Here is a 13,126-nt window from a genome sequence, read left to right as displayed (position 1 = left end):
AGTGTTATAGTATTTTAAATTAACTTTGAAGTTAATTGTTATTCTCCTTCCCCTTGCTTTACTTTGTGGCAAAGCTAATTTAGCATTATGTGGAAGTTTGGAGAGAATTAGCTTGTGTGTTATCTTCACTAACTGAGCACAGTTTTTATGATCTGTTTAAGGACCCTTGTGTAGCTAAGATTTCTGACAATTCAAGTTGGTGAAGTTTCGGTTATTTTTTAAAGATAACTTTGGCTTTGGGCCTATTTATATTCATCTGCTTCTGATTTGGTGATTGTCAATCAACAAATAAATTCACAATCACAGCTGAGTGTTGACTCGTAGATTTCAACACAGATTAATCATTTTTTATTTGATAAATATTTTATGCTTTTTTTTTTTTTAAGTTTTTGTCTTATTTCGAACATGTTTTTTGTATAATGAATGTTTGAAATGATTGTAATTATTTTTTTAGAGTATCTGCCACCAGATGTTCCAGTCTTGGAAGAACCTCCATTGCCCATTGAATTTCTTAATAATTATGTAAACTCAAGTGTGCCTTTTCTTATAACATATGATAAATTTGAGGAACCACCTTTTCTAGCTGTAGAATTATGGAGAAGTTCAAAGCATATAAGGTACCTTTTTTTTTTAATCATTGCATCTTAGACTTTATTAAAATATCTAGTATAATCCATTTATTTCAATTATCACTGTAACAAATTATATTAATGCTAGTTTTATACAATTACAATTTCTTATATAAGGTATCATATGAACATTCATAAGGTATCATTGAAGATAGGTTGTAAACAAAACAGTCCTGAAAGCAGTTTGAAAAGAAACAATCATGATTTATTGTTATTCATTAAGAATTACGGTTAGAAATTTATTTTGTAAGGAAAATTTATTATTGTTTTACTGAGTAACTTTTGTGTCATCTATTTGAAACTTATGTAAGGCTGCTTATAGTTAGTAACATCTCGGATAACAAAAATATGTCATTATGTACTTGTGAATTATCCTGAATTTATTATTAATGTATTAAAAATTGATCTATTAAAAGAATTTATTTTAAGTTGACATAATCTATTTAATTTCCTTTCTTTAATCATTTCATTCTTTTTTTTTTTCTATTCAAGAAACCTTTGTTTTTTCAGATCTTCAAAAATGACTCACTATAAAGATTTAAATGAATGGGCATATTTAAAAAAAATAGTTGATGACATCTATAGAGATATCTCATACTGCATGGAACATAAAGGCTATTTAGTTTTATTATAAAGCTGTAGCTTTATTAACGTTTAAAGGAGAGTATGGTAGAGTTAAGAGGGATGAATATCATATATGATTTTCATGAACAGAAATATTCTGTCAGGTTACAATGGCTTTTTAGAAATACTCCCTAAAAGCAAAAGTATTTTTAATTTATATATATTGTAAATTTCTTCGTTTAGGATTTAATATGTTTTTAACGTTTTACTAATATTCTTGGTTTTTTAATATATTTTTGTATGCCAATAGATGTATGTATGTTTTGTGTGTTGTTTTAATTCCATCTGTTTGCCATATTTTGATTGTACTAAATATGAAAAGTGTTCATGTCTCATTCTTTTGCATTTTTGTTGAAATATATTCTTGTAAACATCAATACAATTGAAGCTTTGCTCAAGGAAAAACAGGGATTTGAAGTTAAAAGGTATCTTGTTCAGGATGTATTAGCTTTTTACATTTAGCTCTACGTAGGAATATCACTTTCATACAAAGATTTTAATCAAGAAAATTTAGGGATTATATACAATTGATTCATATGTGGATTTGATCAATTGGAACATATCAAAGCTATTGAAAAATTGGAAGAAAAGACATTGGTTTCAAGTTTTTGTGGCCCAGGCTGTATTAAAAGATGTTAAGTCTACAAAGCAAAGAAAAGTACATTCTAAGAAAATGACATTTTTTTTTTTTTTTTTTTATCTCTATTACCAAATGTCATTAGTTTTCTTTGCATAAAAGTTCATCCTCAGATCCCAAAACAAGAGTATGAAGGAAAAAGAATGGCTTAATAGACATAAGAGCTCCAGACAGAAGCATACAATTTTCTTTTCACATTGGGGCCCCTTCCTTATTCTAAATTATACAATTTAAGGTGTGTATGAAATCCCTCACAGCCCATTTAAAGTCTCATTGAAAATATGTTAATTACATTTCCAGAGGTTTTTTCCACCTTATGAACAATTGTCGTTCTACCTGTGGGCATGATCTGAAACCATTTGAACCTTTGAACTTCAAAATAGAATTGTTTTTTTTTAACAATATAGAAAGTCACTGTCAAGCTGCTTAGCCCCTAATCATGAATTTACTTGAAGGGGTCTTAGGACTCTTAACAATAATCCATGAGGGTGAAAAAACATCTTTCTCAAACTATCAAATTTACAGATGAAATAATTCTAAAATTTGAAAATTTAACTATATGATACTCATATATAATTAGATTGTTTCCCATATTTTCATATAATTCCAAAAAAGTTATTAGAAAATTAGAAAGATATAAAATGTATGTTTTTCAAAATCTTATAAACTGATATTTTACTGTTTACAGGATTTTCAACTTAAAAATTGGTCAAATTTATAATTTGTAGTTCTTACAGAAAGATGTCCAATTTGTAAGTTACATAGGCTTTTTATAAAACTTTTAGTAAAAAAATATTTTTATAATAAAATTATTTTAAAAAAATTGAAACTTTAATAAAACATCTAATTAAAATTTTTGTAAATTTTTTTCTGTCATAATTTGATGACAGATGGCATAAAAATTGATGTATAAGTCATGCATGTGCATAAAGTTTCAGATTAATAGGATAAAAAGTTACTGATTATCACTGTGTCATGGAAAAAAAAAATCTCAAAATTTTGATTCCAGTGACAATGCCTGTCATTCTGTTTATAGCCTGATCCCACTTCTGCACTTCTTCTGATAATTTACATAAGTGAATAATATGAAGGAGAAATGAGTATGCAATCTGTCTGCAAGTATGAAGTAAAATATTTTCTTTGACCTTTTATATATATATAAAGGAAATAGTTGCTAAGTTATCAAGATAGAGTAAAGAAAATTTTCCAGCGTCTTCAAAATTGTGTTGTGCATAAATTGTGTGCTCAATTTATTTACACATTTATTTTTTAATTTATGAAATCTGTTGATTTAAATATTTTGAAATTTGAAAAATGGAAATACTATTTACTTTTGGAAAAATTTTAAATTTCAAAATATTTTATATTGAAAAATTGACAGTTATTTAATCACATTTTATTTGATTTTCATAGTTTCAATTACATAGCACTTTTATATTCTGAAATCAAGCGCAAGATGTATTTTAAACTGTCGAGCTATTGTGATGTGTTGCTGTGTTATCATCTATACTTATATAAAGCTCAATGTGAGTATGTGTTGGCGCTCTACATGTCAGACCATTCGACCTACAGCTACCAAATTTGGCACATGCATACCTTGGAGGTCGGGAATGTGCACCTGGGGTCCCTTTTTTTGAATTTTAAATTATAATTTTAATTATTAATTAAAAACTAACTTTCCCGCGAAAAAAAAATCTTTTCATTTCCCCACCACCAAATGAGTAAGGCTTCAGTTTTCTTCCCCATGCTAGAGAGGATAGGCTTAAGAAATTTTTGGCAGATTATTTCAAAGGATTCTGTTTATTTTCTTAAGGTTTGATGCATTTAAAGTTAAACATTATTAATTAATCGATCTTTCAGATTCATTCTGAAGTACTTTTGAATTAAAATAAAACAGAATAAAGGAAATTAAAAAATTTTAATCTGCATAGCGTTACCCCAACTGGCGTAGAAAATTCACGCATTTGCCTTACCATAATTGGCGTTGAAAATTCACGCATGCGCATTGTGTTCTGATTGTTGACAACGGATACGGACTTGGTTTTGAAGGCTTAATATGTTTCGACAGATTATTTCAAACAATTCTGTTTATCTTTTTAGTGTTTGATGCATTTAACATTGTTAATTAATCGATCTGTTCTTGATGAATCTGAGAAAATTTTGTTGAAACCTTCTTGAGATATTATATAAATTAAGAAAAATATTCTTTAGTGCCCATAAGTTTTAAATACTCAGCAACTCTGTTTTCAGTACTCATATATAAAAAAATGCTTCGTTTCAGTAAAAAAAATATTATTATATTTATTGCAGTTTAATCATTTCCACTTTAATTTAAAGCATAAATTCTACGGGAGCTAATAGAAAATTAGAGAGATACATATTATGTTATGGCTGAAGGCCTTTATAATATTGAGTGAATTATATGACTATTAAAATTCGAAGTTTCAAAATATTTTAATGAAGAAGTAATTAAAATGGGATTTCTATAAAATACTTAATTATTAAAATTTTAACGTGCATTAAGATTGGCGAACTGGCTGGTCGCCAAAGGTGGCTAGTAAAGAATACAGCTTATAATGTTGTGAAATCAAATTTGAAATAATTTTAATAATTGCTGTTTTGAATATCTCCATAAATAAGTATTTGGTATTGTTATTGAAAAGTCCTGTTTGTTTAATTAAAAGTTATCTTTAAAATGCTGGGTAAATCAAATTTATAAAATTTATTCTGAAAGATATTACTGTTTTTAAAAATTTCCATAAATATCTGTTTTAAAAATTAAAAAGATTAAAATTTAAAAGTTTTTTTAAGAGATATAGCATTTTAATTCCACAGGAAAACTATAACCCACGCACTCGGAAGTGAAAGCTATAATAAAACCAGAGTTCAAGTGATAAGTAGATTATTTTTAGAATGTAGAATTATTAGAAGTTAATACTTGCACATATATATAATATAGGAATATAAAGATTTGTGGTCTCAGGTTTATAATGCATCGGGCATATTTTATTAAAAACGCACACAGAAGGAGAAGTGGGAGTAAGAGAATATATATATATATATATATATATATATATATATATATATATATATATATATGCATTATTTTATGTGAAGCAGAATGCAGTTTCGAAGACAGTGAAAAGACTTTCGAATTCGTAACGTCGTTTTATTTCATCTTGGAGAAGCACGCATTATTTACAAGCAGGAGCGACCAGCAACACACACATCACAGAAAGAAATGAGAGAAACGATCTTGAATATTTTATTCCTGGTCTTATATAACCTGAGATTTTGATAGGAAAAATATTTCTTTACAGTGCTAATATATTATTAAGATTTCGACAGGGATTTTTGCTACACGCGTCGACGAGGTAAGGGAAAACACACGAATCTTTTTAAAAAGAATGTGCTTATTGGACATTTTTCTAGCCCTTCACACGGAGTGTGGAAAAGTTAGGCTTTTAGCCGATTCAGCAATTTTACAAAGCTTTCTTGAATTAAGTAGAGAAAGTGGAATAGGATCACGAAATAAGAGAATATTTTAGAATGAAGTTACTATGGGCTAAATTAAGATAAAATCTTGGAAATTAATTAAATTGAAATTGGAATTAAAATATCATTACATATATGTATATAGATAAAATATATGTGATAATTATTTGAAAAAATATGGTCAAATGGATGTTTCAATGTATTCACTAATTCAAAAAACTAAAAAAACTATTTACTATTTATCAACATTTATTTTTCTAGACACTTAGAAATAATATAAACACAGTATAACAGGAATGTCAATGTAAATGATGAAATCAATTTTATTAAACAGAAACATCCTAGATACTAAACAAGTTTTTCTGATCACCAATAAAAAAATAACGTTTAACAATATACTTTTAAAGCAGAAAATTTATGAATTTTTTTTTAAATTTTAAAGTTACGTTGATAAAAATTACATTGAATGAATATCATAAAATAAAACAAAAACATGCAATACAATAATTTTAATAAACAAGAATAAAGTCATGATATATATATATGCAACGATATTTTAAACTCTTAATTTCAATTTAATTAATTTCGAAGATTTTATCTTAATTTAGCCCATAGTAACTTCATTCTAAAATAATCTCTTATTTCGTGATCCAATTCCACTTTCTATTCTTAATTAATTCAAGAGAAGCTTTATAAAATTGCTGAATCGACTAAACGCCGATAATTTCACACGCTCGGCGTGAAGGGGTAAAATATGTCCAGTAAGCACATTCTTTCTTAAAAGATCCCTGTGTTTCCCTTACATTTGATTGACATGCGTCAGAAATCCTTATCAGAATCTTATTAATATATTAGCACAATGAAGAAATATTTTCCCTATCAAAATTAAGGTTATATATGGCGAGAGATAATTTATTTCGGCCCTTTTTCCCCACTTCGGCTTTTGTACTGCGCTGTGGCGGACGCGCAATGTCCGCGTCTTTGCTTGTAAATAATTATGCTTTTCCGATGGATTAAAAAGAATTTTAAAATGTAAAAAGTCTCTTCACTGTCTTCAAACTGCATCCTGCTTCACATAAAATAATGCTTACAAATTAAAGAGCCGACAGGATTCCGAAAATTGTTATATATATATATATATATATATATATATATATATATATATATATATATATATATATATATATATCGAGAGAGAGAGAGAGAGAGAGAGATTAAATAGGGTATAAAGAGGAGTTGAAATATGCTTTTACAGAATTTTATAATTCAAAATTGATATGTTAAAGAAATAGAAAAAAAAAAAAAAGTGAAACATGCATGCAGCAATGAAGTTGGGAATAAAAATTATATAATAAATGCTGATATGGAAAAAGACCTCTATTTATTAAAACAGAAAACACTGAGGTGCACAATGGTATAACATAATATTATGATAACAGTCAATTTCAGTTTAAATACAATAAACTATTGACATTTCATCTTTAATATTAAAAAAGTTGTTTGATATAAATTCACTTTGGATCCATCACAAATCTGCAAATGTTATTAGAAAACTAGTAATATTCACTTCCACCTAAGTTTAGCATTATAGCAGTTGTTATTTTTGCAACAAGAGTTTGTTTACTTACATTAATTAAATTTAGATAAGATTTTGTAGATAAATGCAATGTAATATTCATGCAAACATTTTAAAACCTTCTATGCATATTCAAAATTATCAGAAATTTCATGAAATGTGAATAAAGTGAATTAGATATGCACTCACGATTTTGTTTGTTTTTGACGGCAAATCGCTTACCGATTTCTTTTTCTTCGAAGAGTTTTTCTAACAAATTATTGAAACAGCTATATTTAATAAATGGACACTCACTGAATGAATTCTTCAAAATGATCGGAGCATATCACCGACTTCGAAGGCTTGAAAAAATCTATACCAAAGCTATCAACCCAAGTCAGGATTGTTGAAAGGAAAATAAGAAAACATTTTATCATGACAGTCATTCTTGTGTTTCGCATTAAAGCATGCATCCATCAGCACACCAGTATTTCTTCTTTTAACACATAATAAGAGGAAAGGAAATGACTCAAAAATTATAACTTCAAATGTAAACAAAAAATCCGCTTCATACTTGGCGGAGAACGTTAATGGTAGACTAATCGACGAAAGCGGTGCGGATGAAACTTAAATGCCATGCGCAGAGGTTCATGACATGTGACTTTTACGTCACATGAATTGACCCCATTGCTTGAAATTAAAAAGTAATTCGAGAACTGTAAGATCAAATTTTCTGCAACCTAAATCGATTGCTATTGGAATAGTTCTGAGTGTTTCCAATTGTACAATCTAAATTCATAATGACATTGCACTAATGCCATCATATATATATATATATATATATATATATATATATATAAAAAATGATATTTGAAAGTCTTAATTTAAACCAAATTAATTTCCAATACTTTATCTTAATTTAGCCCATAGTAAAATATTTTTTTTTTATTTCCTGATATAATTCCACTTTCGGTTTTTCGGTTTAATTAATTCCTTTGTAAAAATAATGCGCCATCAGTAGTACGTATCGGTTGAAAGTGATACTTCCGTTGCCCTTCTCAAGGTCAACACATGTATTGAATTGGCGCGTGGCCGGAAATCCTATGTTATATAAGACTAGTGATTATTTGTTTCGCGTTTTTTGCTTACTTCTGGTTTTGTGCCGCACTGCGCTTTGTAAATAATCATGCCTGTCTCCAGGAAGAAAATAAAACGAAATTAAAAATCTAAAATGTCTCTTCACTGCTTCAAACCTGCATTCTGTTGCAACCAAAGTAATGTTATATAAAACAAAAGTAATAAAAATCAAGTTAGTAGGAAAATCAAATTAAACCAAATAAAAAAGATTCCGGCCTGAAGACTTTTTCAAGGGTCACCTTCAGGCAGGGATTTTTTCTGTGAAGGAATACAGACTAGATAGTCTAATAATGATTCTTCGTGACCCGAAAACCCCCAGAAATTAGGCCCAAGAGATATACCATTTTAACTGAAAGGAAAATACAAAGCAATAAATTAGAATTCATCCACTAATAAGCAAAATACAATAACAATAATAACAAAAATACCATATAATAACACCTAAATCAGAACTGAAAACAAAAAGGAAAGAACATAACTGCATTAGGCAAAGAAATTTTTAAGCTATCGATTATGATTCCCCCTTTTAACACCTATAAGCTAACGCATTTGAGGTAAAAAACAATTGTAGGGTCCCAGCGCCATCTATTGAGTGATCTAATATGCAAGGAAAGTTCTATTTTTTAATTAGGTAAAGGATTAATCCCAAATCATACCTTGTCTAATCAAAAAGTTGACATTACAGTTGTTTCTGGAAAATTCATTATTAATTAAATTTCTAATTAGGTTATTTGAGGCTTCAATATAGGAATTTTTATTATTACATACCCTTTTGATCCTGTTCAATTGTGAGAAAATTAGATTTTTGAAAATTTTAGAGTTTAGATTGGAATAATTACAAAGTTTTGTGATTTTAAAGTTGAATTCATCCCTTTTATCGTATATACCAACTATTGTTTTATCATTAGCAATTTCGATTTTTAAATCCAGAAAGGTAGCCTCAAGTTGATTTTTATTTGTTTCTGTTAGAATTAAATCTTTTGGCTATCAATTAGTAACAATATTAGTATTGTCTAAGTTTATCAAAAATTGGTCATTAATATACCTCCACTCGTTCATTAAATAATATTTATTTTTTTTTCTCATAGAAATGTAGGAAAATATTAGCTAAAACACTTGAGAAAGCTGTTCCTATTGGAATGTCCTTTACTTGTTTATAAAAATTAATTCCATTAAAAACATAATTTTCAGTAATATTAAAATTACATAACTCTAGCCAGTTATTTATAGGAATAACATTTTCATTTAAATATTCGCCATATATAAAAGTACAGACCTTTATTAATTTTTCATGTGGTAGATTGGTTTATTAATGTTGTTATCTTTAAGAAAATCCAGTACTTCTTTGTTACTAGAAATTATAAAGTTGTCTTCATCTTTGATTTTGTCCATGATAACTTTTAAGTATTTAAAGAAATGTTTTCCCGTATACTAATTATAACTGCCAGTGCTACAAGTCACGAATCTGAATTTTAATGGATTTTTATGAAATTTAACTTTTGGGAATAAATATAGTTTAGAAAACAAGTCTTATTTTTTTTTTTTTTTTTTTTTTTTTTTTTTTTTTTTTTTGCGAAAGCTAGCATTCTTTTATCTAATTCCTTTTCCCCGGTGTTCTTTAAAATATAAGTTGCGTTAGAGTTATATTCATTAATTAAAAGTTCTTTATAATAATAGTTACAAATTAAACATAAATTATTTGCTAATTTATCTATAACTGTAATAACAAATTTTTCTTTAAAATTTTTTATTTCGTTTTTTAATGTTTTGCTAAAATAAAACCCTCGTTCTTTAGATCTGTCAATATCAGTATTCATTTTTATTTTAACCCTTTCTAAGGCCGTGGGAAGTATGCTTCCCACCAAATTTATCAATCTTTGTATGAAGTTATGTAAGTTGGCATAAGTTCTGACACATTTTTTTAGTAAGCCAGAAACTTAGATGCGTCAGTTCTTTATCTCAGACAAAATGATGTGTCTTGATTTGTTATTTAATTATTAATTAACCAAATTAATTAATTAATCAAATTAAATTCATCTAATAAGCTAAATGAATCCCTTTTCTTATTCTAATTTCAAGCCTAAAAATATTTTATCATAATATGACTAGAAAAAAAATGGCCCTTTAAAGGGTTAATTTCCTCTAAAATTCTCACTTTCCATTCTCCGAAATCTTCCGCAGATCAATGTTATTTCCTTGATAATTCAGCAATAAAAATATCCAAATCTTTACCAATAGAAATTAAAATTTTATTATTCTTTATTTTTTCTCTTAATCTAAATTTAGTCCCTCTTTCCATTAATTCTCTTAAAGAGTTGGATTCAATAATTTTTAAATTACCTGTAATAATATGACCTTTATCAACATCTATAAAATCTTTAAAGTTTTCTTTGTTACAGTAACAATCTGTTTTATTTATTTTATCTAAATTTTTGCTATAGTAATTATAATTACAGATTTTTTTTTCTTTGAAGTTGAAGTGTAACTAAACACTATTGAAACGGTTGTTTTATCTGATAGAGGGGAAAAAATATTATTATGTACAGTTTTGTGTAATTTTAGATATTCGAAGTAAATATCCAAGAATTTAATCACACAGAATTCTTTGTAAACAATATTTTTATTATTAAAAAGTAAATCGTTTTTTCCAATGTTAAGCTTACATTTAATCAGGTCAAGAATTATACATTTTGTGTAAGAATTTTTAAACTCTTAATTCACGAATTTATTATTTAGTAACCATTTAATTTTATTATTTCTAAGACCAAAAATGTATTTTCTAATTTTGTGAATGTTTTCACTATTGTGTTCCAGATTACAGTAATTTTGAAATTCCTCAAATATAATTTGAAAATTGCCACCTTTTCCTTTACCTCTTTTAAATCTTTTAGAATAGTTATCTTTATTTAGAAAATTTTTAAATATGCTAAATTTGTAATAAATGCAATTATTGTTTAAATCTGCATAACCTTCCAAATTTAATTTACTATTGAGACCATAAGAAAATAATTTTTTAAGGTTACAAATAAAAATGTTTTCTATGTCTAATCTTTTGCTTAATTCGTTAACATTGTCTTCTAGAATGTAGATATTTATATTATTAAAGTTATGGTTTTGAAAGTAATCCAGTTCAAAGTCAGTAGTCCTATTTTTTATAAAGTTTTTAATATCGGATCTATCATTATTAATTCTTAAATTGAGCTCGGTGCTAGTTTGGCCAGTATATTTTAAATTACATTCTGAACAATTTAAAAGATAAATCAAGTTTTTGTTTTTACAGAATACTTGTAATTTTGAGTTTTCATTATTGATTTGTTCCTTACCTGCTAATGAACATGTCTTACACTTCCCGTTTCCACAAATTTTATATATATATATATATATATTTTTTTTTGTATTTTTAAGATTTTTGTAACATAACGATTGTGTCAGTAATTTTTTCTTCTTTAATGCTCCTGACACAAAGCTATCCACAGTGCCCCTTGGTAGAGCGCGCGACGGGCCATGCGCTATGATAAATTTGTTATTAGCTTCTTGCATAGTTTTATTTATTTATTAAAATGAAGAATATATCTCCCTAACGCCAAAAAACATGGAATTCTCGAAAAAGTAAATTCAGAAGAATAATCTGAAAATTTTTAAATTTTTTAGGCAATATATTAAAAAAACCTTTTGAAAAACCCTTTAAAAACTTTTATGAAAATTTGGTTTAATTTGATTTTCCTATTAACTTGATTTTTATTACTTTTGTCTTTTTTCATCTGTGTTTTAGAAGTAGCTGCATTTGCGCTCTCTCAATACTATGATGTTTTTCCTGTTCCTTTTTTGGTTTTAGTTTGAATGAGGAATAATTTTTAATTGCGATTCCGAAACTATTTCGTTTCGTTTTTGTTTTCAAAATATTTCTCACTTTAGATTGGTTACTTATATATATATAATGATTTTTTAAATTCTTAATTTAGACCATAGTAAAATATTCTCTTATTTCGTGATCTAATTCCACTTTCGGTTTAATTAATTCCTCTGTAAAAAATAATGCGCCATCAGTACTACGTCTTAAATGAAAGTGATCCCTTCTGTTGCTCCTTGAAAAGTTGTGGAAGGTCACCACTTGTATTAAATTGGCGCATGGCCAGAAATCCTATGTTGTATAAGACTAGTGATTATTTGTTCGCCCCTTTTTGCCTTCTGTTTTTGTGCCGCTTTGCGCCTTCATGTAAATAAACATGTTTGCATCCCGAGAGAGAATAAAAACGGAATTAAAAATACCAAGTCTCCTCACTGCTTCGAACCTGCATTCTACTTAAATCAAATATATATGTGTGTGGGCGTGTGTGTGTATAGAGGCATGTTAACTCTGGCTCGAAAAACAGGCCTCTATGAATCGGATTATATATCAAATCAAATATCTCTCTCAGGCCCTAAGGGCAAACCCGGTTGAGATTAATGCTTAGAGATGGCTCATATTACAAGAATCACACACGAATTTAATGAACCGAACGAACGGCTGTGCCGCTTTACATCGACGAACGCTATTACAGTACTGAATACAGTTTTAATGGCTCGAATCAGATAGCTTCTTATTGGCCGTCGAGTGATGATGCGAGCGCCGCCAGGATGACGCTTCATACACCATATATATATATATATATATATATATATATATATATATATATATATATATATATATATATATATATATATATATATATAACTAGCCGCCTTTGGCGACCAGCCGGTTCACCAATCTTATTGCTCGTTAAAATTTTAATAATTAAATATTTTATGTAATTCCTACTTTAATAGCTTCTTCATTAAAATATTTTAAAACTTCAAATTTCAATCCACTCATAATATTATAAAGGCCTTCAGTCATAACGTAATCTGTATATCTCTAATTTTCTGTTAGCTCCCGTAGAATTTATGCTTTAAATTAAAGTTGAAATGATTAATCTGCAATTAATATAATAATATTTTTTACTGAAACAAAGCATTTTTTTTTGTAATATGATTACTGAAAACAGAGTCACTGAGCGTTTAAACCTTATG

The 13,126-nt window shown here is 27.6% G+C and overlaps 1 protein-coding gene across 1 annotated transcript in view; it reads left to right on the top strand.

Moving 5' to 3' along the window:
* Nucleotides 1-13,126, top strand: part of LOC129958687 (bifunctional peptidase and (3S)-lysyl hydroxylase Jmjd7-like) — a 76,907-nt gene that overhangs the window by 11,392 nt on the left and 52,389 nt on the right. Inside the window, exon 2 of the mRNA XM_056071333.1 lies at nucleotides 455-617. Within this exon, the coding sequence (XP_055927308.1) occupies nucleotides 455-617 (163 nt within the window). The remainder of the gene's footprint in view (nucleotides 1-454; nucleotides 618-13,126) is intronic.

The sequence above is a fragment of the Argiope bruennichi genome, chromosome X1 (genome assembly GCF_947563725.1).
Source record: "Argiope bruennichi chromosome X1, qqArgBrue1.1, whole genome shotgun sequence".
NCBI lineage: Eukaryota > Metazoa > Arthropoda > Arachnida > Araneae > Araneidae > Argiope > Argiope bruennichi.
The sequence above is the reverse complement of the archived record's forward strand: the minus strand, read 5'-3'. Positions and strand labels throughout refer to the sequence as shown.